This window comes from Oryx dammah, unplaced genomic scaffold (assembly GCF_014754425.2).
Source record: "Oryx dammah isolate SB20612 unplaced genomic scaffold, SCBI_Odam_1.1 HiC_scaffold_3, whole genome shotgun sequence".
NCBI classification, from domain to species: Eukaryota; Metazoa; Chordata; class Mammalia; order Artiodactyla; family Bovidae; genus Oryx; species Oryx dammah.
In genome coordinates, this window is record NW_024070187.1 from 83,970,586 (window position 1) to 83,996,789 (window position 26,204).

A 26,204-nucleotide genomic window follows, 5' to 3' on the forward strand; every position below is an offset into this window, starting at 1 on the left:
ATTCCAGAAAAAAAAAATTAATTTTGCTTCATTGACTACACTAAAGCATTTGACTGTGTGGATCAAATCAAACTATGGAAAATTCTTCAAGAGATGGGAGTACCAGACCTCCTACCTGCCTCCTGCAAAACCTATATGCAGGTCGAAAAGCAACAATAAGTACCAGACATGGAAAAATGGACTGGTTCCAAACTGGGAAGAGTACGTCAAGGATGTATATTGTAAACCTGTTTATTTAACTTGTACACATAATACATCATGCAAAATGCTGGGTTGGATGAAGAACAAGCTGGAATCAAGAGTGCCAGGAGAAATATCTATAACCTTAGATATGCAGATGACAGCACCCAAATGCCAGAAAGCAAAGAGGAAATAGTCTATTGATGACAGTGAAAGAGGAGAGAGAAAAAGCTGGCTTAAAGCTCAACATTCAAAAAATGAAGATCCTGCCATCTAGTTCCATCACTTCATGGCAAATCGATGGGGAAACAGTGACGGACTTTATTTTCTTGGACTCCAAAATTACAGTGGATGATGAGTGTGGCCATGAAATTAAAAGAATCTTGGTCTTGAAAGAAAAGCTATGACAAACCTAGAGCATGTATTAAAAAGCATAGAAATTACTTTGCTGACAAAGTCTATATAGTCAAACTATGGCTTTTCCCAGCAGCCAGGTATGGATGTGAGAGTTGGACCATAAAAAAGGCTGAGAGTCAAAGAATTGATGCTTTTGCACTTTGGTGTTGGACAAGACTTTTGGGAGTCCCTTGGTCTGCAAGGAGATCAAATTGGTCAATCCTAAAGGAAATCAATCCTGAATATTCACTGGAAGGACTGATGCTGAAGCTGAAGCTCCAATATTTTGGCCAGGTGATGTGAAGTGCAGACTCATTAGAAAAGACCCTGATTATGGGAAAGATTGAAGGCAGGAGGAGAAGGGGACGAAGAGGATTAGATGCTTAGATGGCATCACTGTCTTGATGACATTAATTTGAGCACGCTCGGGAGATGGTGATGGGCAGAAAAGTCTGGCCTGCTACAGTCCATGGGGTCACAGAGCCAGATGCAACTGAGTGACTGAAAAATGCCATGAGATCTCCTGACTCAGGAATCGAACCTACATCTCCTGCAACAATTGCATCGGCAACTGGTTTCTTTACCACTGAACCATAAAGAAGGCTGAACACCAAAGATTTGATGCTTTCTGATTGTGGTGCTGGAGAAGACTCTTGAGAGTCCCTTGGAGAATAAGGAGATCAAATCAATCAATCCTGAAGGAAATCAATTCCGACTGTTCCTGGAAGGAGGGATGCAGAAGCTGAAACTCCAATACTTTGGCCACCTCATGTGAAGAACTGACTCACTGCAAAAACCTGATGCTGGAGCAGATTGAAGGGAAAAAGAGTAGGGGGCAGCAGAGGATGAGATGGTTAGATAGCATCGCACCTCAATGGGCATGTATTTGAGCAAACTCTAGGAGATGGTGGAGAATGGAGGAGCTTGTCATGCTGTAGTCAATGGATCACAGCGTCAGACACAACTTAGTGACTGAACAACATCAACAACAATTCTAATAGATGTGAGGTGGGATTTTCATTTGCATTTCATGATGCTTAGTAACATCAATCCCCTTTTCAAGTACCTGTTGACCATTTATATGTCTTCTTTGGGCAAATGTATATTCAGTAACTCCATTCATTTAAAAAAATTTTGCTATTGAGTAATATGTGTTACTTATATCTTTTGTATATCAGTCTATATCAGATGTGTAATTTTCAAAATATTCAATATTCTCCAATTTTGTATATTGACCTTCATTTTGTAAATAATTTAATTTTCTGTGTAGAAGCTTTTGAGCTTGATAAAGCCCTACCTGTTGTTTTGCATTGGTTCTTTGTATTGTTGGTATCATATCCCAAAATTTCTTGCCAATACCCTTGTCAAGAAACTTTTCCTCCAGTTTTATAAGACATTTATGGCTTCAGGTCTTATGTTCAAGTCTGTAGTCTATTTCTAGTCAAGTTTTGTAAGTAATGCAATGCGGTGGTTTAGTCGCTAAGTCATGTCTATCTCTTGTGACACCATGGAGAACATCCAACCAGGCTCCTCGGTAGATGGGATTCTCCAGGAAAGAATACTGAAGTGGGTTGCTAACTCCTTCTCCAGGAGCTTTTCCTGACCCCAGAATTGAACCTTTGTCTTCTGCATTGAAAACAGATCTTTACCAAATGAGCTATGAGGGAAGTAATGTAATATAAGGGTCCAAGCCTTATTCTCCTGCATATGATTATTTAGTTTCCCTAGTACTACTTATTGAAGAGATAACACTTTTCCTATTGACTATTATTTACTTTTTGTCAAATATTATTCAACTTTACATGTAAGGGTTTGTATCAGGGCTCTCAATCCTGTCCATTGGTCTGTATGTCTATTTTTATGACAGTATCATCTGTTTAAAATTGCTATAACTTTATAGTACAGCTTTAAATAACAAGTGGGATGTCTCCAATGTCATTATTTGTTGGGACTGCTTTGGCTGTTTGAGATCTCTTGTGACTTTACACAAATTTAGAATTTGTTTTTCAATTACTATGGCCAAGAAGGACTTAGAAATTGGTCATTCAATCCATTCTTCTTTTTCTGCCAAGGAACTCTTTCTAGCTGAAAGTTCTCTCTTGGTGATGAGTAATGCTGGCTTGGGGATGATGCTGGTAAAATAAAGCTACCATCATTCTGTTCTTGTGTGATTTATCTCAGATTTTTTGTTCTACTGTGTTGTTAAAACTTCTTACATGGCCTTTAGGACACCCCAGAGATGATTTTGCTCATAGATAGTGTCCAGGTTTTCTTCTTTCAGGGGATGAGGAGGCTGGGATCCTCCGCCTATTTATAAATTAGAAGAAGTAAGTTTTTAAACTGGTAATGGTTATAACTATGCAGATCATGACTGCAGCCATGAAGTTAAAAGACACTTGCTCCTTGGAAGAAAAGCTATGACCAACCTAGACAGCAATTAAAAAGCAGAGACATCACTTTGTCAACAAAAGTGATCTAGTCAAGGCTATGGTTTTTCCAGTGGTCATGTATGGATGTGAGAGTTTGATTATAAAGAAAGCTGAGCACTGAGGAATTGATGCTTTTGAACTGTAGTGTTTGAGAAAACTCTTGAGAGTCCCTTGGAGTGAAAGGAAATTCAACTAATCCATCCTAAAGGAAATCAGTCCTGAATATTCATTGGAAGGACTGATGCTGAAGCTGAAACTCCAATACTTTGGTCACCTGATGTGAAAAACTGACTCATTGGAAAAGACCCTGATGCTGGGAAAAATTGAAAGTTGAGGAGAAGGGGACAACAAGAATAGCATCACTGACTCAATGGACATGAGTTTGAGCAAGCTCCGAGAGTTGATGTTGGACAGGGAAGCCTAGTGTGCTGCAGTCCATGGGGTCACAAAGAGTCAGACATGACTAAATGACTGAACTGAACTGAACTGACATGAGGAAAGCTGAGTGGTTTTTCATTGTATTCCCTAAATTCTTATAGTGGTAATATCTGTAATTTTTAAAAACTAATAAGTACCATTATTAATTTAAAAATTCATATATTTTTAACAATAGATCATTTTCTTTAAATAAATGTAGTAATTCTTTGAGGTTATAATTTATCACCAAGTAGTGGTAGGTGACAAAATACCTTCACAAAATTTAGGAAATATAAAATAATCTTATTTGATATTAGGCACACTCTAAATTATGCAAAATTTGTCAATTTAAAATTATATAAAACCGATTATTCCTTCAAAAACAAAATGATTGTTAGAAAAGAATATATTATCTACTCACGAAGGGTTGTTAATAACTGCTTTCAATGCATTAAGTAGATCTGCACTTGTCATTCTTTGCAAGTCTACTGCAACAGCTGCTCCTTTGGCTTTCATACGAACAACATTATCATGCTGGTCACCAAACAAAGGAATTCCAACCATAGGGACCCCGTGGTAAATAGCTTCATAGATCCCATTGGTTCCACAGTGACTGACAAAAGCTCTGGTTTTGGGATGACCTAAAAATTAAAAAATATATATATATATACACACATATATTATTCTAAGTTATAAGAGTGTCAGAAACAGAAAATCATGACACTTACATAAGTCAAATTCTATCAGGTAACATCTTCTATATAATTCTGTGCCATGAGAACACATATACATTCTTATAGGCTCTAAAGAAAGCAGCAATTAATTACTGCAGGCTAAGGTCCCATCACTTCATGGGAAATAGATGGGAAACAGGGGAAATAGTGTCAGACTTTAATTTGGGGGGCTCCAAAATCACTGCAGATGGTGATTGCCACCATGAAATTAAAAGATTCTTACTCTTTGGAAGGAAAGTTATGACCAACCTAGATAGCATATTCAAAAGCAGAGACATTATTTTGCCAACAAAGGTCCATCTAGTCAAGGCTATGGTTTTTCCTGTGGTCATGTATGGATGTGAGAGTTGGGCTGTAAAGAAACCTGAGCACTGAAGAATTGATGCTTTTGAACTGGGGTGTTGGAGAAGACTCTTGAGAGTCTCTTGGCCTGCAAGGAGATCCAACCAGTCCATTCTAAAGGAGATCAACCCTGGGATTTCTTTGGAAGGAATGATGCTAAAGCTGAAACTCCAGTACTTTGGCCACCTCATGTGAAGAGTTGACTCATTGGAAAAGATGCTGGGAGGGATTGGGGGCAGGAGGAGAAGGGGACGACAGAGGATGAATATATGGTGGAGTGTTCTTGTCATTTGACAAGTTGTTGCAGGAAAAATATATCAATAAAAAAGAAGGGAGGAACTGAAGAAATTAATATTTTTGTAGATTTGAAAGGGGAGGGGAGATGTGCAGTGTTTCAATATGAGAATGTTGGCATAACAAGCTAGAAATATAGGCTACATTAGTTCATGGTGTACTGTGTTTAAGAAAATAGGATTTGTACTTGAATTTATACTAGTATGCAGCCATTATTATACATGAAACATAAATGAAATGGTTGCCAGATTTTATTTTTTCCATAGAGAAGAGAGATGTAAGAAAATTGGTGAAGAGAATCAGGAGTGTGTTGCAGTATTCTATACAAAAGTTAATGAAACCCTGTCTAAACATACTTTCTCTGACCTTGATTCTGAGGAGGGAGAGATTATATCATAAATGAGAGAGCCATAAATTTGATATTTATGTTAGAGTTTGACAAAGATCCTTGACCAAGGTCTAGTCAGGTTCCTCTGAATTCTTCTCAACTACAATTTGATTTTGTGGCTCCACTATCTCTGCATTATCCAATTTTATCAAGCATTCTACTAGGTCAGTTGAACTCTGCAATTTTCTATCCAATGAACTTCCACTATGTTCTTTTGTGATAAATTCCCCATTTTTCTTTCTGCATACAAATTTTTTCCAGTCTTTCTGTTTTATTTTTAAAGTCCATTGCACTAATAACTATACTTATGGTGATGGTCTTGAATAAATGTGCTTTACAGTCTTTAACAATCCTGAAGCAATGTGAAGATTTATTAAAGTTTTTTTTCCTTATTTTAAATACAAATTTGTTGATATCTGTTATTGAATAATCATTCAGATTATACCTCATTCAGCTGTTTATGTTTCTTCTCTTTGGTCTTACCAAGAAGATCATTCTGTGGAATCCATTTATATAGCCGGGTATTGGCTCCTAGTGTTTCTGGTTTCTTTCCTGTGTATCTCCACAGAACCTATTAAGATAAATGTCTTTATTAGAAGATTTTAGAATCACATCCTATCAGAAGTTAACCTACCCTGATAACTCAGATGGTAAAGAATTTTCCCACAATACTGAAGACCAGGGTTTGATCCTTGGATCAGGAAGATCCCCTGAAGAAGGAAATGGCAATCCACTCCAGTATCCTTGCCTGGAATACTCCATGGATGGAGAAACCTGGCAGGATATAGTCCATGGGGTTGAGAAGAGTCAGACATAACTGAGTGACTTCACTTCAATTAAATTTGATGCCTCCAGGTAATGCACAAGCAAACTGAGTCCATATGTGATTAGGTAATGAATGTTTTTAAACTACAAACATTACAGCCATGTTTTCAAAGGCTTCTAATGATCCTAGTCAATAGTCTTTCATCTTTGAGTTAATTCTAATTTAACTCAATGAAGAAAAATGATGAAGATGTACATGAAGAATGACAATCTGAATCTGAAAGAGCTACATACTGGTGTTACTAGGCCACTCTAGTAAAGGGGTTTTTTGAAAGAAAGATTTCAGAGGCAAGGGGATGGATGTTATTTACCTCTTTTGAACTATTGTTTATATAGTTATCATTAACGTAGAATCATACAGTAAAATATTCATAATCATATTTATCATTTTAAAGTATTCTAAGTCTAGAGTTTGGCGGCGTTAAAAACATCCACAAGGTGTAACCATCAACTGTATGGCATGGCATCCAGTCGCACAGTTGTGTCCTACTCTTTGTGACCCCATGGACTGCATCCTGCCAGGCTCCTCTGTCCAAGGGGATTCTCTAGGTAAGATTACTGGAGTGGGTTGCCATGCCCTCCTCCAGGGGATCTTCCTGACCCATTGGAGTTGGTAATGGACAGGGAAGCTTAGCGTGCTGCAGTCCATGGAGCCACAAAGAGTTGAACATGACTGAGCGACTGAACTGAATTGAGAAAAAATATGTCACTCAGTTAAAACCTAGAATGGTATCAATAAAAAGTTATAGTTTGCTGGAACATTGTAAAGTATACTCCTAAATCTTTTACTGTATTGTTAAAGTTTTAAATGTTGAAGAATTACTATTTAGGATTTCATTTAGGATTATTTTTAGGATTCATTATTTAGCATTATTAGAAGAATCATTATTTAGGATTATTTTTAGAATCTAAGCTCTTATTTCCAGGTTCAATTATGACAGTGCTCAAAATCAGTAATTACTAGAAAATATAGTACTAAGACATTCTGAGAATCAAGCCTTTTATTTTGAATATCTTTTCCTTTATTCTCTGTCATGTTATTTGCAACTTATTTATATGCTACAGATTTAAAGAAATATAAGAATAGCAAAAAGTGTTACGTTACATGTATGCCTTAAAACCTAATGCACAAAGCTGACTGATGGTTTAACAGTAGCAAATGATTAATTTTCATTTATTATTTAAAGACAATAATGCAATAGAATTTCCTTAATAAGGCCTGGTTTAAAGCAAAATAGCAATCAAATATCCCCTTTTATCATTTACACACTTTCATTAGAGCTCACTTGAGACTAACAATATCAATACTCTTTCTTAAATTTTACAAGTATACTTTTATTATGAACTTCATGGATTTTAAAACAGTTGTCTCTGAAAAAAAAAATATTATCTGACCTTCTGTGGAATCTGGGCAAGGGCTGATGCAATCATATTAGACTTTTCTTCTGAGAGGTTTTTGATCATTGACCCCAGAGTAAACACCACAACTCCATCTTCTCCAGAGCTTTGAACAAACTCTTCGAGCTCCTATGAAGAAAATAGTCTTTGTAATATAAAAGCTTACAGTTATAATAGATGTCACACTCTTCTCAATGTGTCTGAATTATTAGAACAATTCTGTACTTTCATATGTTAATGATTTCAGTGTATAATAGATGGCAAATTAAAAATTATTGTTACTAAAGGCTCAGTTAGTAAAGCATATTTGAGGTATGAGTTTGTCTTTGTGCATGTGTGTTTGTGTTTACAAATTAATGACTGCCTGTTATCTTTTGCCATTTGCTGAGCTCTTTACATATATCATTTAACTTAGATATATGGTGATTTTATGAGATATGCACACATTTTCAGATGGGAAATCTACCTCCCTAAGGTTAAGTAATTAGTCCAAGTCTACACAGCAGTAGCTGGCAGAGAAAATTTCTACCTTTAAGTTAAATAGTTCTGGAATTGCAATTTTTATTTAGCCTTAGATGCTAATAATGTTGTTTTCATTTTTTCTGCTGAATCATGATCAGTACAATGACACAATGTTGGTATATTTACTTTTCTCTGTTTTCTAAATTTCTATTTTCTTTTACTTTGATTATATTTGTTTTTTTAATATAAGCTTCCACAAGTACAATTAGGAATGAAGTAGCCATTAACTCCTGACCAGACAAGTAATGCAGAAATACCTATAAAGCATACTCTGAGGATGATAGGAATATAGTAGTAGAAATATATAGCTTTGAATTGAAAATAAAAACAACATATATAATCATGCTGAAGTAAATCTTTTCATCCTCTGTTTAAATACTATCAAAACTAAGCCAATTAAGTATGACCAGAAGAAAAAAAAAAAAAGTGTGTGAGGCATGAAATAGAAAGACAGGGAAGATATTTATATTAAGGGACTTCTCACATGGTTATTGGAGAAGGAAATGGCAACCAATTCCAATAATCTTGCCTGGAAAATCCCAAGAACAGAGAAGTCTGGCAGATTGCAGTATATGAGGTCACAAAGTATCAGACAACACTGAAGCGACTTAACACACACACATGGTTATGGAGGATGTCAAGTTTAATCTGCAGAACAGTTCATTAGGCTGGAGACTCAAAGAGCCACTGCTGTAGTTCAAGTCTGAAGGTTGACTGCTGGCATAATTCAGTCTTTTGTTCTAGTCACATCCTCAACTAATTGAATGAGGTTTACCCACATAATGCAGAGTAATTTGTTTAATCAAGGTCCACATCTTTAAAAGTTGATTTCATCTAAAAATAGCCTCTCAGTAAGTTCTAGAAAAATGTTTATCTAAACACCTGGTTTCCTGGCCAGGTAAGTTGACACTTAAAGTTAGCCATTACACTATGTTGGGAGATGATTTGACTTGAGATATAATGATATCTTTATGTTCAATTATAGCATAGTATTTGTAAGATACTAGGAAATATTTTAAAATTTATATAAAACACGTTTTCATGAATAGTTAATGGACTTTGAACAAGAAAAGAAAATATTGAGGACTACTTCCTTAGATAATAATACATAATCCAAAATAAAGTCTACTCATCTTACTGTATAGTCTAAGAAAATAATGACCATTAAATTCTATGTCTGTTTTCTCCATTTGTGGGTCAAATATTGTTAACAATAAACCAGAAATCATTTTAAGAGATAAATACTCATAGTTGGGTTGGGAAGATCCCCTGGAGAAGGGAATGGCAATTCCACTCCAGTATTCTCACCTGGAAAATTCCATGGACAGAAGAGCCTGTTGGGTTACAGTCCATGGGGTCGCAAAGAATTGGATATGACTGAGTGACTAACACTTCACACTTCATTCATGTAGGACAATAATAAGCACATTTAATTACCTTAGGTAGGGGCTTTGCAGGCTTGCAGTGCAGTCCTCCAACAAATTCAGTATTAGGTAAGTAAGGCTGAGGAAATTCAAAATCCCAGTAACTTCGAAATAACCACATGTCAGCTTTCCCCATAATCTCACATAGTGTGGTAGGTTTTCCTGAATAAAAATGAGGGATAATAGAGGGAAAAGAATCTGATATGTTAAATGAGAGATATATCTTCACCTAATTTTCTAAGTAAATTCTTAAAGACCAATACTGAACCTATGCAACCCAGGTTAAATCAATTGGCCTTTTACTGAAGAGTACACATAGTCAGATTATGAATAAATAAGCACAGATTTGGGCTTCCCTTGTGATTCAGCTAGTAAAGAATCCGCCTGAAATGCCAGAGACCTGGATTCAATCCCTGGGTTGGGAACATCCCCTTGAGAAGGAAAAAGTTACCCATTCCAGTATTCTGGCCTGGAGAATTCCATGGACTTGTATAGTCCAGGTGGTCACAAAGAATCCAGCAGGACTGAGCGACTTTCACTTTCACTTTCAAACACAGATTTAAGTATGGAGCAAAGCCAAGAGCCTGTTGCTTTCTCTCTGTCAATGGAGTCTTTCATCTTGATCTAAGCCTGAGCCCACTCAGGTGTTCCTATAAGTACAAGAAACTTAGGTAGTGATTCTCAGCCTTCTGTGGTAGAGTCGCACCTTTTTTTCTGGAATTCCAATTCATCTCATCCTCAATTGCTCCAAAAGCCTCTGATTATGTTGAAAAACAACTTGCGTTTTACCCATCTTTTTTTCTATTATTTTCAAGTGTGTTGTCACTAATTACATTCTGAATACTTTTAATACAATTCTTAAAATGATTGTCTCCTTTGCTATAGTAAATGAAATTTCTTATTTTACAAGATTTTGTCCTCTTTGGTGAAAATATTGCATTGCATAATAATCTGGTGGTGAAATAATTTCTATTTTATAGTGAATTTTACCCAGAGTTTTGGTGTCCTTTAGAAATATGTGCTCCATGTCACTGATAGGAGGAAACCATAGCCATGTAGTTTCTCACTACATGGTTTTTTGAATATTTTCTGTGATGTTCTGTGTGTGTTAAAGTTTTGATTAGAAAATATAAGGGATTTTGAACTCCTAGGAAGATGTATCTGCATAACAGATCAAGGAAAATCTCAGTAAATGAGTGGTTTTATTCTGGTAATTGCAATATCCACTTTCATACTCTGCACATATCTTTAGGAAAATGTACATATGTTTTACTTTGTCATTTATTTTTTAATTTACTCTGAACTTTTGAGATAATATACTTTGAAGTTAATTGTTAACTGTTATATGTCTGTCTGGTAGAAAATACCATCTCCCAAATCATGATTCTATGGCTCTATATGGTATTTTTTGACCATTGTTTTCTCCAGCCTACTATGCTTATCCTAAATTCTTTTATCTCCTGAAAGTTTATAAAGAGTTTACCAAGTTTTTGAAATGAATGCTGTCGTTCTTGATTATTTTCTCATAAATTATTTGAACATAACTATGACATGCTTTAATGAAAATTTTATAAATTATTAATTCATATTTTATACATAAATTTATATTCATGCATATATTTATTATGTTTGTATATTTTATATGTATAAATGTATATTAATTAATATATTTATAATTCTACAGATAAAATTTCCTAATTAGGCATTAAACCAAGCCAGGCTTGAGCTATGTGAACTGTGAGCTCCCTGATGTTCAAGCTGGTTTTACAAAAGGCAGAGGAACCAGAGATCAAATTGCCAACATCCGCTGGATCATGGAAAAAACAAGAGGGTTCCAGAAAAACATCTATTTCTGCTTTATTGACTATGCCAAAGACTTTGACTGTGTGGATCACAATAAACTGTGGAAAATTCTGAAAGAGATGGGAATACCAGACCACCTAACCTTCCTTTTGAGAAATCTGTATGCAGGTCAAGAAGCAACAGTTAGAACTGGACATGGAACAACAGACTTGTTCCAAATAGGCAAAGGAGTACGTCAAGGCTGTATATTGTCACCCTGCTTATTTAACTTCTATGCAGAGTACATCATGAGAAACCTGGACTGGAAGAAACACAAGCTGGAATCAAGATTGCCAGGAGAAATATCAATAACCTCAGATATGCAGATGACATCATTCTTATGGCAGAAAAAGCCTCTTGATGAAAGTGAAAGAGGAGAGCGAAAAAGTTGGCTTAAAGCTCAGCTTTCAGAAAACGAAGATCATGGCATCTGGTCCCATCACTTCATGGGAAATAATTGGGGGAACAGTGGAAACAGTGTCAGACTTTATTTTGGGGGGCTCCAAAATCACTGCAGATGGTGATTGCAGCCATGAAATTAAAAGATGCTTACTCCTTGGAAGAAAAATTATGACCAACCTAGATAGTATATTCAAAAGCAGAGACATTACTTTGCTGACTAAGGTCTGTCTAGTCAAGGCTATGGTTTTTCCTGTGGTCATGTATGGATGTGAGAGTTGGACTGTGAAGAAGGCTGAGCACCAAAGAATTGACGCTTTTGAACTGTGGTGTTGGAGAAGACTCTTGAGAGTCCCTTGGCCTGCAAGGAGATCCAACCAGTCCATTCTGAACGAGATCAACCCTGGGATTTCTTTGGAAGGAATGATGCTAAAGCTGAAACTCCAGTACTTTGGCCATCTCATGAGAAGAGTTGACTCATTGGAAAAGACTCTGATGCTGGGAGGGATTGGGGACAGGAGGAGAAGGGGACAACAGAGCATGAGATGGCTGGATGGCATCACGAACTCGATGAACATGAGTCTGGGTGAACTCCGGGAGATGGTGATGGACAGGGAGGCCTGGCATGCTGTGATTCATGGGGTCGCAAAGAGTCGGACATGACTGAGTGAATTGAACTGAACTGAATATATAATATAATGAAAATTTTAAATTCTGAATAGCCAAATTATAACATAGCATTTTAACACTGATGAGAATAAAAAGAAATGTGTTTCTTCTATTTACCAAGTATTTATTAAATATAAGACCTAAAACAATAAAATTGCTCAAAGAAAACAAAGGGAAATAATTCTTGACATTCATAGTGTCAGTGAATTTAGATATGTTACATAAAGTTTAAGTGGGCTTCCCTGGTGGCTCAGCTGGTAAAGAATCCGCTTACAGTGTGGGAGACCTGGGTTTGATCCCCGGTTAGGAAGATCCTCTGGAGAAGGGAAAGGCTACCCACTCCAATATTCTGTCTTGGAGAATTCGAGGACTGTATCTTGATATTAAGATAGTGAAGTAGAAGGACGTGCACTCATCTTCTCCTGTGTGAACTCCAAAATTGCAACTAGCTGCTAAACAACCATTGACAGGAGAAGGTTGGATTCCCCCCAAAAAGAAGATACCCCAGGTCCAAGGGCAAAGGAGAAGCCCCAGCAAGACAGTAGAAGGAGGGAAATTGCAGTTAGAATCAAGTGCCATACTCGCCAGAAATGCTTGGAGGGCTCAAACAAAATTTTGTGCACACCAAGACCCAGAGGTCCCAATGAAACTGAGCTAGAACTGCCCTTGGTTGTCTCCTGCCCTTGACTGAGGTATGGGTCAGCAGTGGCCTGCCGCAGTGACAGGGGCTATGACTGCAGCAGACCTGTGTCATGCCCCATGTGGCATAAGCCCTCTTGGAAGAGGTCACCATTAGCCCCACCATAGAGCTGGTGAGCAGATGAGAACCCCCAGGGAATATAACTTTGGATGCTAGTGGGACACCATTATAGAGCTTTCTGTAATGTTCTTCCACATGATTGGAGAAAGACATTTGGAGAGCACAAAAAATCTTGCAACACCAGCAACTGAGAGAAATGAGCAGTGTCCCCACAAAAGTCTGAGTCAGACTTGCCTATGAATGTTAAGGAGTCTCCAGTGGAGGCATGGGTTTGACGACCAGTAATGTTAAAGATTTTGGCACCTGATGTGAAGCGCTGACTCATTTGAAAATACCCTGATGCTAGGAAAGATTACAGGCGAGAGGAGAAGGGGATGACAAATGATGAGATGGTTGGATGACATCACTGACTCAATGGACATGAGTTTGAGTGAACTCCGGGAGTTGGTGATGGACAGGGAGACCTGGCATGCTGTAGGCCATGGGGTGGCAAAGAGTCTGACACAACTGAGTGACTGAACTGACTGACTGACAATGCTGAGGAAGATGAATTTGAATGGTTCTATGATGACCTACAAGACCTTTAAGAACTAACACCCAAAAAAGATGTTCTTTTCATTATAGGGGACTGGAATGCAAAAGTAGGAGGTCAAGAAATACCTGGAGTAACAGGCAAGTTTGGCATTGGAGTACAGAATGAAGCAGGGCAAAGACTAATAGAGTTCTGCCAAGAGAATGCACTTTTCATAGAAAACACCCTCTTCCAAAAACACAAGGAAAGACTCTACACATGCATAACACCAGATGCTCAAAACCAAAATCAGACTTATTATATACTCTGCAGTGAAAGTTGGAGAAGCTCTATACAGTCAGCAAAAATGATCCTGGGAGCTGACTGTGACTAAGATCATGAACTCCTTATGGTCAAATTCAGATAAATTGAAGAAAGTAGGGAAAGCCACTAGATCATTCAGGTATGACTTAAATCAAATCCCTTACTATACAGTGGAAGTGAGAAATAGGTTCAAGGGATTAAATTGGATAGACAGAGTGCCCAATGAACTATGCTTAGAGGTTCCTGACATTGTACAGGAGACAAGGATCAAGACCATCACCAAGAAAAGAAATGCAAAAAGCAAAATGGTAGTCTGAGGAGGCCTTACAAATAGCTGTGAAAAGAAGAGAAGAAAAAAAAAATGAGAAAAAGAAAGATATATTCATCTGAATGCAGAGTTCCAAAGACTAGCAAATAGAGATAAGAAAGCCTTCCTTGGGGATCTGTGCAAAGAAATAGAGAAAAACAAAATAATGGGAAAGCCTAGAGATCTTTTCAAGAAAATTAGAGATACCAAGGGAACATTTAATGTAAAGATGGGCTCAATATAGACAAAAAAATGGTATGAACCTAATAGAAGAAAATATTAAGAAGAGGAGGCAAGAATATACAGAAGAAGTATACAAAAAAGATCTTCACAACCCAGATAATCATGATGGTGTGATCACTCAGCTAGAGCCAGATAATCTGGAATGTGAAGTCAAGTGGGCCTTAGAAAGCATCACTACGAACAAAGCTAGTGGAGGTGATGGAATTCCAGTTGAGCTATTTCAAATCCTGAAAGATGATGCTGTGAAAGGGCTGTATTAAATATGCCAGCAAATTTGGAAAACTCAGCAGTGGCCACAAGACTGGAAAAGGTCAGTTTTCATTCCAATCCCAAAGAAAGGCAATGCCAAAGAATGCTCAACCTACTGCACAACTGAACTCATCTCACACACTAGTAAAGTAATGCTCTAAATTCTCCAAGCCAGGCTTCAGCAGTACATGAATCGTGAAATTCCAAATGTTCAATCTGATTTTAGAAAAGGCAGAATAACCAGAGACCAAATTGCCAACATCTGCTGTATTGTGGAAAAGGCAAGAGAGTTCCAGAAAAACATCTATTTCTTCTTTATTGACTATGCCAAAGGCTTTGACTGTGTGGATCACAATAAACTGTGGAAAATTCTGAAAGAGATGGGAATACCAGACCACCTGACCTGCCTCTTGAGAAATCAGTATGCAGGTCAGGAAACAACAGTTAGAACTGGACATGGAACAACAGACTGCTTCCAAATAGGAAAAGGAGTACGTCAAGGCTGTATATTGTCACCCTGCTTATTTAACTTCTTAGCAGAGTACATCATGAGAAACACTGAGCTGGAAGAAGCACAAGCTGGAATCAAGTTTACCGGGAGAAATATCAGTAACCTCAGATATGCAGATGACACCACCCTTATGGCAGAAAGTGAAGAGGAGCTAAAAAGCCTCTTGATGAAAGTGAAAGAGGAGAGTGAAAAAGTTGGCTTAAAGCTCAACATTCAGAAAACGAAGATAATGGCATCTGGTCCCATCACTTCATGGGAAATAGATGGGGAAACAGTGGAAACAGTGTCAGGCTTTATTTGGGGGGGCTCCAAAATCACTGCAGATGGTGACTGCAGCCATGAAATTAAAAGACACTTACTCCTTGGAAGGAAAGTTATGACCAACCTAGGTAACATATTCAAAAGCAGAGGCATTACTTTGCCAACAAAGGTCTGTCTAGTCAAGGCTATTGTTTTTCCCGTGTTCATGTATGGATGTGAGATTTGGACTGTGAAGAAAGCTGAGTGCCAAAGAATTGATACTTTTGAACTGTGGTGTTGGAGAAGACTCTTGAGAGTCCCTTGGCCTGCAAGGAGATCCAACCAGTCCATTCTGAAGGAGATCAGCCCTGGGATTTCTTTGGAAGGAATGATGCTAAAGCTGAAACTCCAGTACTTTGGCCATCTCATGTGAAGAGCTGACTCATTGGAAAAGACTCTTATGCTGGGAGGGATTGGGGGCAGGAGGAGAAGGGGACGACCGAGGATGAGATGGCTGGATGGCATCACCGACTCGATGGATGTGAGTCCAAGTGAACTCCGGGAATTGGTGATGGACAGGGAGGCCTGGCGTGCTGCGATTCATGGGGTCACAAAGAATCGGACACGACTGAGAGACTGAACTGAACTAAATTGAACACAGCCCCACCCATTAGAAAAAAATTGGTTAAAATTTGACTGAGTATGGCCCCGCGCATTAGAACAAGACCCAGTTTCCCCCACAATTAGGCTCTCCCATCATTTCAGTTCAGTTCACTCACTCAGTCATGCCTGATTCTTTGCGACCCCACGAACCACAGCATGCCAGGCCTTCCTGTCCATCACCAACTCGCAGAGTCCACCCAAACCCATGTCCATTGAGTCGATGATGCCATCCAACCATCAATTTGAGATTAATGCAGTCTCAAAAACGACAGAATGATCTCTGTTCGTTTCCAAGGCAAACCATTCAATATCATGGTAATCCAAGATTGTCCCATCAGGAAGCTTCATAAGCCTCTTATCCTTATTCATCAAAGGGCAGGCAGAATGAAAACCACAATCATACAAAACAAATAAAAGTGATCCCATGGACCACAGCCTCGTCTAACTCAATGAAACCGTGAGCCATGACACTTAGGGCCACACAGATGGAGAGGTCATGATGGAAAGTTCTGACAAAATGTAGTCCACTGAAGAAGAGAATGGCAAACTACATAAATATTCTTTCCTTGAGAGAGCCATGAGCAATATGAAAAGGCAAAAAGATATGCCACTGAAAGATGAATACTTCAGTCCAGTAGGTGCCCAATATGCTACTGGAGAAGAGTGGAGAAATAACTCAAGAAAAAATGAAGTGATGGGCCAAAAGCAAAAACAATGCCCAGGTGTAAATGTGACTGGTGATCGAAGTAAATCTGATGCTGTAAAGAACAATATTGCACCAGCTCAGTTCAGTTCAGTTGGTCAGTTATGTCTGACTCTTTGTGACTCCATAGACTTCAGCATGCCAGGCTTCCCTGTCCATCACCAACTCGCAGAGATACTCAAACTCATGTCCATTGAATCTGTGATGCCATCCAACTATCTCATCTTCTGTCATCCCCTTCTCCTCCTCCCTTCAGTCTTTCCCAGCCCAAGGTCTTTTCAAATGAGCCAGTTCTTCACATCATGTGACCAAAGTATTGAAGTTTCAGCTTGAGCATCAGTCCTTCCAACAAATATTCAAGACTGATTTCCTTTAAGATGGACTAGTTGGATCTCCTTATAGTCCAAGGGACTCTCAAGAGTCTTCTCCAACACCACAGTTCAAAAGCATCAAAAGCATTCTTCAGTGCTCAGATTTCTTTAGAGTCCAACACTCATATCCATATATTACTACTGGAAAACCCATAGATTTGACTAGATGGGCCTTTGTTGGCAAAGAAATGTCTCTGCATTTTATATAAGCTGTCTAGGTTGGTCATAATTTTTCTTTCAAGGAGCAAGCATTCTTTAATTTCATGGCTGCAGTCACCACCTGCAGTGATTTTGAAGCCCCCAAAATTAAAGTCTGTCACTTTTTCCACTTTTTTCCTATTTGCCATGAAGTGATGGGATTGGATGCCATGATCTTAGTTTACTGAATGTTGAGTTTTAAACAAACTTTTTCACTCTCTTCTACTACTACTACATCTACTTCTGCTTTATTGACTCTCAAAGCCCTTGACTGTGTGGATTACCAAATAATGGAAAAATTCTTCAAGAGATGAGAATATCAGGCCAACATAGTTGCCTCCTGAGAAATCTGTGTGCAGATCAAGAAGCAACAGTTAGAACTGGATATGGAACAACAGACTTGTTCCAAATAGGGAAAAGTGTATGTCAAAGTTACATATTGTCACCCTGCTTATTTAACTTATATGCAGAGTACATCTTGAAAAATACCAGGATGGATGAAGCACAAGCTGGAATGAAGATGGAAGGGACATATATCAATAACTTCAGATATGCAGATGACACCACCATCCTGGCAGAAAGCCAACAGTAACTAAGGAGCCTCTTGATGAACGTGAATGAGGAGAGTGAAAAAGTTGTCTTAAAACTCAATATTCAAAAAATGAGGATCATAGCACCTGGTCCCATGACTTAATGGCAAATTGATGGTGAAACAATGGAAACACTTATTTTGGGGGGCACCTAAATCACTGTAGATAATGATTGCAGCCATGAAGTTAAAAGATGCTTGCTCATTGGAAGAAAAGCTATGAACAACCTAGACAGCATATTAAAGTCCAGAGACATTACTTTTCTTATAAAGGGCCATCTAATCGAAGCTATGGTTTTTCCAGTAGTCATGTATGAATGGATTTGGACTGTAAAGAAAACTGAGCACTGAAGAATGGATACTTTTGAACTGTGCTGTTGGAACAAACTCTTGAGCATACCTTGGATTGCAAGGAGATCAAACTCGTCATTCCTAAACAAAATCAGTCCTTAATATTCATTGGAAGAAGTGAAGCTGAAGCTGAAGCTCCAATACGTTGGCCACCTGATGCAAAGAACTGACTCACTGGAAATGAACCTGATGCTGGGCAAGACTGAAGGCAGGAGAAGAAGTGGATGACAGAGGATAAGATGGTTGGATGGCATCACTGACTCTATGGATGTGAGTTTGAGTAGGCTAAGGGAATTGGTGATGTACAGGGAAGCCTGGCATGCTGCTATCCATGGGGTTTCAAGGAATCAGACATGACTGAGCTACTGAACTGATCTGAAAGTATAAGTAACAAAATAAAAAAATGAACTAGGTGAACTACTTCCAAATAGTGGCCGCTGCACACTGCACAGTAAGAGAAATGATCAACAAACAAGAAGGCAGCCTATGAAAATAGAAAATATATATATATATTTGCAAACCCTTTGTCTGTGTAGGTGTGGTTATTCTTGTTCAGTCATTCATTCATGTCCTACATTTCGCGGCACAATCAATTACAGCAATCCAGGCTTTCCTATCCTTCACCATCTCCCGGAGCCTGAAAAAACTCACGTTCACTGAGATGGTAGTTCCATCCAAACAGCTGATCCTCTGTCATCCCCATTTCCTCCTGCCTTAAATCTAGCCCAGCATCAGGATCTTTTCTATTAAGTCGGTTCTTCACATCAGGTGGCTAAAATATTGGAGCTTCAGCTTCAGCCTCAGTCCTTCCAATGAATACTCAGGATTGATTTCCTTTAGGATTGACTGGTTTGATCCCCTTGCAGTCTAAGGGACTCTCAAGATGTTTCTCCAACACCACAGTTCAAAAGGATTAATGCTTCTATGATCAGCCTTCTTTATGGTCCAACTGTTGCATCAATATAAAACTACTGGTTAAACCATAGCTTTGATTATATGGACCTTTGTTACTTAAGTAATGTCTCTGCTTTTTAATATGCTGTCTAGTTTTGTCATAGCTTTGCTTCCAAAGTGTAAGGGTATTTTAATTTCCTGGCTGCAACCATTATCTGCAGTGATTCTGGAGCCCAAGAAAACAAAGTCTCTCACTGTTTCCATTGTTTTCCCCATCTTTTTCCATTAAGTGATGGGACCAGATGCCATGATCTTCACTTTTTGAATGTTGTGTTAAACCAATTTTTCACTCTCCTTTTTCACCTTCATCAAGTGTCTCTGTTGTTCCTCTTGACTTTCTGCCATAAGGGTGGTGTCATTTGCATATCTGAGGTTTTTGGTATTTCTTTTGGCAATCTAGATTCCAGTTTGTGCTTCATCCATCCTGGCATTTTCCATGATGTGCTCTGCATATAATTTAAATAAGAGGGAGAAGATATACAGCCTTGATGTACTCCTTTCCCTATTTGGAACCAGTTTGTTGTTCCATTTCCAGTTCTTACTATTCCTTTTGACATCCATATAAGCTTTGCAGGAGTCAGGTAAGGTAGTCTGGTATTCCCATCTCTTGAAGAATTTTTGCATTATTTTGAAATCCAGACAGTCAAAGTTTTTGACGTTTCAATAAAGTGTTACTAGATGTTTTTCTGGAGCTCTCAATTTTTCTATGATCCAACAGATGATGGCGATTTGATCTCTGGTTCTTTGGCCTTTTCTAAATCCAGCTTGAACATCTGCAGTGTTGCAGCCTGGCTTTGAGACTATTCAGCATTACTATGCTAGCATGTGAGATGAGTGCAATTGTGCAGTAGTTTGAGCATTCTTTGGCATTGCCTTTCTTTGGGAATGGAATAAAAACTGATCTTTTTGAGTCCTGTTGTCATGCTGATTTTTCCAAATTTGCTGGCATATTGAGTGTGGCACTTTCACAGCATCATCTTTTAGGACTTGAAATAGTTCAGCTGGAATTTCATCACCTCCACTAGCTTTGTTCATAGTGATGCTTCCTAAGGCCCACTTAACTTCAGACTCCAGGATGTCTGGCGTGCGTTAATACACCATCGTGGTTATCTGGGTCATGAGGATCTCTTTTATGCAGTCCTCTGTGTATTCTTTTCATCTCTTCTTAATATCTTCTGCTTCTGTTAGGTCCATACCGTTTCTGTCCTTTATTGTGCCCATCTTTGCATGAAATATTCCCTTGGTATCTTTAATTTTCTTGAAGAGATCTTTAGTCTTTCTTATTGTATTATCTTCCTCTATTTCTTTGCACTGTTCACTTAGGAAAGTTTTCTTATCTCTCCTTGCTATTCTTTGGAACTCTGCACTCAGATGGATATATCTTTCCTTTTCTCCTTTGCCTTTAGCTTCTCTTCTTTTGTCAGCTAATTGTGAGGATTCCTCAGATGTTTTGCCTTTTGCATTTCTTTTTCTTGAAGATAGTCTTGATTACTGCTTCCTGTACAATGTCATGAACCTCCATCCTTAGTTCTTCAGGCACTCTATCTATCAGATCTCATCCTTTAAATTCATTTGTCATTTCTACTGTATACTCACACTAGATTTGATTTAGGTCATACCTGAATGGCCCAGTGGCTTTCCCTACTTTCTTCAATTAAAGTCTGAATTGAGTAATAAGGAGTTCATGATCTGAGCCAGAATCAACTCCCAGTCTTGTTTTTGCTATCTGTATAGTTCTTCTCCATCTTCTACTCTAAGGAATATAATCAACCAGATTCTGGTGCTGACCAACTGGTGATGTCCATGTCTAGAGTCTTCTCTTGTGCTATTGAAGAGGGTGTTTGATATGACCATTGCCTTCTCTTGACAAAACCCTGTTAGCCTTTTCCCCACTTCATTTTGTACTCCATAGCCAATTTGCCTGTTGCTCCAGCTATCTCTTGACTTCCTGCTTTTGCCTGTCAGTCCCTTATGATGAAAAGGACATCAACAAACAAAATGGCAGACTAAAAGGTCATGTGCTCATCTTCTCCTGTGTGAACTCCAAAGTTGCAACTAGCTGCTTTACAACCATGGACAGAATGTTGGATTCCACCAAAAAAAAAAAAAAAATCCCAATTCCAACGGCAAAGGAGAAGCTCCAATAAGATGGTAGGAGGGGAAAAATTGTCCTTAGAATCAAACCTCATACTCACCAGAGATGCTTGGAGGACTCAAAAAAACTCTTGTGCACACCAAGACCCAGACGTCCCACAGAGACTGAGGGAGACCTACCTTTGATTGTTTGAGTGTCTCCCACAGAGCTATGGGTCAGCAGTGGCCTGCTGTGGGGACAGGGACTCTAACTGCAGCAGGCCTGGGTTACCCAATATGTGGCCTGAGCCTCATGGTGGAGGTCACCATTAGCCCCACCATAAAGCCGCTGAGCAGATGATCCACAAAATGCAGAACAATTATACTAAAGATTTTCCCACACTGTTAAAAAAGTTCAGATTTCCTTAGGACAGATTTTCCAATCCATGAATCTGGCAATGTAACTGACAACCTGCAGGGAATTTGACTTTGGAGGCTGTGGGAGACTGAGCCAGACTTGCCTTTGAGTGTCCAGGAGTCTCTGGTAGAGGCATGTGTTGAAAGTTTGGCCTCAGGGTAAACAACAGGGAAGGCACCCAGCCCTTCCCATCAGCAGAAAATTGGATTAAAGATTCACTGAGCATGGCCCTGTCAACCAGAACACAACAGGCTCTCCCATCAGAAAACTTGCATAAGCTTCTTATTGCTGGGAGCCAGCATGGGGAATCCCACCTGTGGCAAAGGTCATGAGGAAGAGGCCTGATAGGCAAAGGTGAGATCAAGCCTCGAGGAAACCCCCCTGGGCCTTCTCTAGCATCTACCCTAAACCAAGAATCTGTCTGTCTTATTAATTTATGACTTTCACCAACATGTCAGACATTAACAGGGGCTATCCCCAACAACCTTTCTCTGGAAAAAGTTAACTTAAAGCTCCAGTTAATAGTCTCCTGCATATAAAAGGAGTGTCTCAGCTCAAACTCCTCTGATGGCTCTCTAACTTGCCTGACAGGTTTACCCGGATTTTTACAACTAAGCATGTGATTGTTTACAGCCCCCCAACTGCAAGAGGCATCAAGACAGTATGGTACTGGCAAAAAGACAGAAATATAGATCAATGGAACAAAATAGAAAGCCCAGAGGTAAATCCACACACCTTATCTTCAACAAAGGAGGCAAGAATATACAATGAATTAAAGACAATCTCTTTAACAAGTGGTGCTGGGAAAATTGGTCAACCACTTGCAAAACAATGAAACTAGATCACTTTCTAACACCATACACGAAAATAAACTCAAAATGGATTAAAGATCTAAATGTAAGACCAGAAACTATAAAACTCCTAGAGGAGAACATAGACAATACACTCTCCGACATAAATCACAGCAGGATCCTCTATGATCCACCTCCCAGAATACGAGAAATAAAGCAAAAATAAACAAATGGGATCTAATTAAAATTAAACGCTTCTGCACAACAAAGGAAACTATAAGCAAGGTGAAAAGACAGCCTTTGGAATGGGAGAAAATAATAGCAAATGAAACAACTGGCAAACAACTAATCTCAAAAATATACAAGCAACTTATGCAGCTCAACTCCAGAAAAATAAACGACCCAATCAAAAAATGAGCCAAAGAACTAAATAGACATTTCTCCAAAGAAGACATACGGATGACTAACAAACAAATGAAAAGATGCTCAACATCACTCATTGTCAGAGAAATGCAAATCAAAACCACAATGAGGTACCATCTCATGCCAGTCAGAATGGCTGCGATCCAAAAGTCTACAAGCAATAAATGCTGGAGAGGGTGTGCAGAAAAGGGAACCCTCTTACACTGTTGGTGGAAATGTAAACTAGTATAGCCACTATGGGAAACAGTGTGGAGATTCCTTAAAAAATTGCAAATAGAACTGCCTTATGACCCAGCAATCCCACTGCTGGGCATACACACTGAGGAAACCAGAACTGAAAAGACACGTGTACCCCAATGTTCATCGCATTGTTTATAATAGCCAGGACATGGAAACAACCTAGATGTCCATCAGCAGATGAATGGATAAGAAAGCTGTGGTACATATACACAATGGAGTAATACTCAGCCATTAAAAAGAATACATTTGAATCAGTTCTAATGAGATGGATGAAACTGGAGCCTATTATACAGAGTCAAGTAAGCCAGAAAGAAAAACACAAATACAGTATACTAGCACATATATATGGAATTTAGAAAGATGGTAATAATAACCCTGTATGCGAGACAGCAAAAGAGACACACATGTATAGAGTGGACTTTTGGACTCTGTGGAAGAGGGAGAGGGTGTGATGATTTGGGAGAATGGCATTGAAACATGTTTACTATCAGGTAAGAAATGAATCGCCAGTCTATATTCAATACAGGATACAGGATGCTTGGGGCTGGTGGACGGGGATGATCCAGAGAGATGATATGGGGTGGGAGGTGGGAGGGAGGTTCAGGATTGGGAACTCATGTACACCCGTGGCAGATTCATGTCAATGTATGGCAAAACCAATACAGTATTGTAAAGTAAAATAAAGTAAAAATAAAAATTTAAAAATAAAAAAGTAGGAATTTTTAAAAAATAATAAATAAAAATTTTAGTATTTAAAAAAAAATTAAAAGATATAGAGCCCTTTTTAAGGAGCTAAGAATTATATTGGTGGACAGTTTTCATTGTTAACTTAATGACTGCCGCCAGGCCTCCATATCCTTTATCTTTTAGGTCCCTGGAGGATATTAATCAATGTAACCCAGATGTAGAAAAAGAATATAGTAGTTTTGATGTCAGCAATACTAGATTTTTGAGTTAACGAATTTTCTCTTTGATATAAATTACTGTATTCCTCTTTCTTTGTTATAAATTGTTGTGTCCTTACTATGTAAGAATGTAACCTTAATTAGTGCTTTCTGAGAGTGGCACCAGACTTTAGTAAGAACAACACATTTAGGGCAAATAAGTTTTCTGGTTGACGGACCCTTATCGGAAAAGTGCCATAAAATGCTAATAGGCCTCCTGGCCAGAAGATGATGTAAATCACCTAAGACTTTTGTATACAGCTAGGTATGCAGAGAGAAAGCCTGGTCTCGATAAGGGTCAGGGCTGCTGACTCTTCATGACTTTGTATTATCCATTGATCTCTATGTACAAAAAAAGTATAAAAGCTTTCCTGGAAAATAAAGGACAAACCAGTTTCTCAGAAATCTGGCTTCCCCCATGTCTTCTTTTCTTTCTTACTCTATTTTCTGGCTGATTCCCAGCTGGAGCATAGAGGCTCATCGTGTCTACTTATTTGCCTGGGCTTCTAAGACCCACACGAGAGGGAGCCCAAGGAGGGGCACCCTCCGCTATGCAAGCGGGCACCTGTGGCCTTATGTAGATGGTGTAAGCCTCTTGTCTAAGGCTTTATTGGCTTTCTATGTAAACCAAGGAATACAGCCTCTTTCTCTCCTCTATTCTCTTAACTGCAAACTCTTTCCTTATCTCTCTCTAAATCTAGATATCTCTCTCACCACACTGTCCCCACTTTGAAATACCCTGGATCCACCAGGGCTGGTCCCCAGAATCTTATCCTTTTCATCAGAGGGCAAACAGAATGAAAACCACAATGAAAAACACAGAAAACTAACCAAACTGATCACATGGACCACAGCCTTGTCTAACTCAATGAAACTGTGAGCCGTGCCGTGTAGGGCCACCCAAGATGAGTGGGTCACAGCAGAAAATTCTGGCAAAACCTGATACACTGGAGAAGACAATGCCAAATCACTTCAGTATTCTTGCCTTGAGAACCCCACGAACAGCATGAAAAGGCAAAAAGATATGACACTGAAAGACAAACTCCCTAGGTTGGTAGGTGTCCAATATGCTACTGGAGAAGAGTAGAAAAATAACTCCAGATACAATGAAGAGATGGAGTGAAAGCAAAAATAATGTCCAGGTTTAGATGTAACTGGTGACAGAAGTAAAGTCTGATGCTGTAAGAATATTGCATAGGAACCGGGAATGTTCAGCCCACAAAACAACATAAATTGGAAGTGATCAAAAAGGAGATAGCAAGGGTGAACATAGACATTTTAAAAATCAGTGAACTAAAATGAACTGGAGTGGGTGAATTTAATTCAGAGGACCATTGTATCTACTACCATGGGCAAGAATCACTTAGAAGAAATGGGAGTGTTCTTCTTAGTTAAGAAAAGAGTGTGAAATGCAGTATTTGGGTCCAATCTCAAAAATAACAAAAGTAGAAATTAAGAGTTTTCAAATAAATACCATTTGTATTTATGTGTAGTGATGGATATTATCTAGAGTTATTTGGTGATTATTTCACAATAGGTGCAAATATCTAATCATCTTGTTGTATACCTGTGTTGAAACAAAATTATTTTAAGTCGGCAAGCAAAATTTTGCATAAAAAATTCTCTATCGGTTGAGCCACTACCTGGCACTCCCTGTTTTAGTGTGCAATGTGCTTCTGCATTATACATTAACTAGATCCCTTCAGAAGACACAGGAAAGTTTACTCTGCAAAAAAAGTGATTTCCTCCTGGCACCAGCAAGGTAACTCATTATAAACTAACATTCTTTCCTTAATCTTTTAAGGGGTCACGATGACCCATTACTCACTTTTTAGGGCTACATAAACTGGCAATATAATGTTCTGATGTGTAACACTTTTAAGAATAACCCCTTCCCTCAAAAACTTTCATGACAGTTCTTTAACTTCTAATGGGCAGAGTATTCCTCCGAGCTTCCTGACAGATTTTCTCCAGAGTTATAATCCTCAGATTGGCTCAAATGAATCTTCCATACTATTCTAGGTTGACTATGGACTAATTTTTTGTCACTATCTGAAAATAATACAGTGTTGTTTGTTAATA

At 38.5% G+C, this 26,204-nt stretch overlaps 1 protein-coding gene across 1 annotated transcript in view; it reads right to left on the reverse strand.

Annotated features, from left to right (window-relative positions):
• The window catches only part of LOC120862197 (UDP-glucuronosyltransferase 2C1-like), a 47,414-nt gene that overhangs the window by 19,119 nt on the left and 2,091 nt on the right, over nucleotides 1-26,204 (reverse strand). Inside the window, exons 2-5 of the mRNA XM_040238321.1 lie at nucleotides 9,363-9,511; nucleotides 7,401-7,532; nucleotides 5,664-5,751; nucleotides 3,844-4,063 (exon numbers count right to left, since the gene is read on the reverse strand). Of these exons, the coding sequence (XP_040094255.1) occupies nucleotides 3,844-4,063; nucleotides 5,664-5,751; nucleotides 7,401-7,532; nucleotides 9,363-9,511 (589 nt within the window). The remainder of the gene's footprint in view (nucleotides 1-3,843; nucleotides 4,064-5,663; nucleotides 5,752-7,400; nucleotides 7,533-9,362; nucleotides 9,512-26,204) is intronic.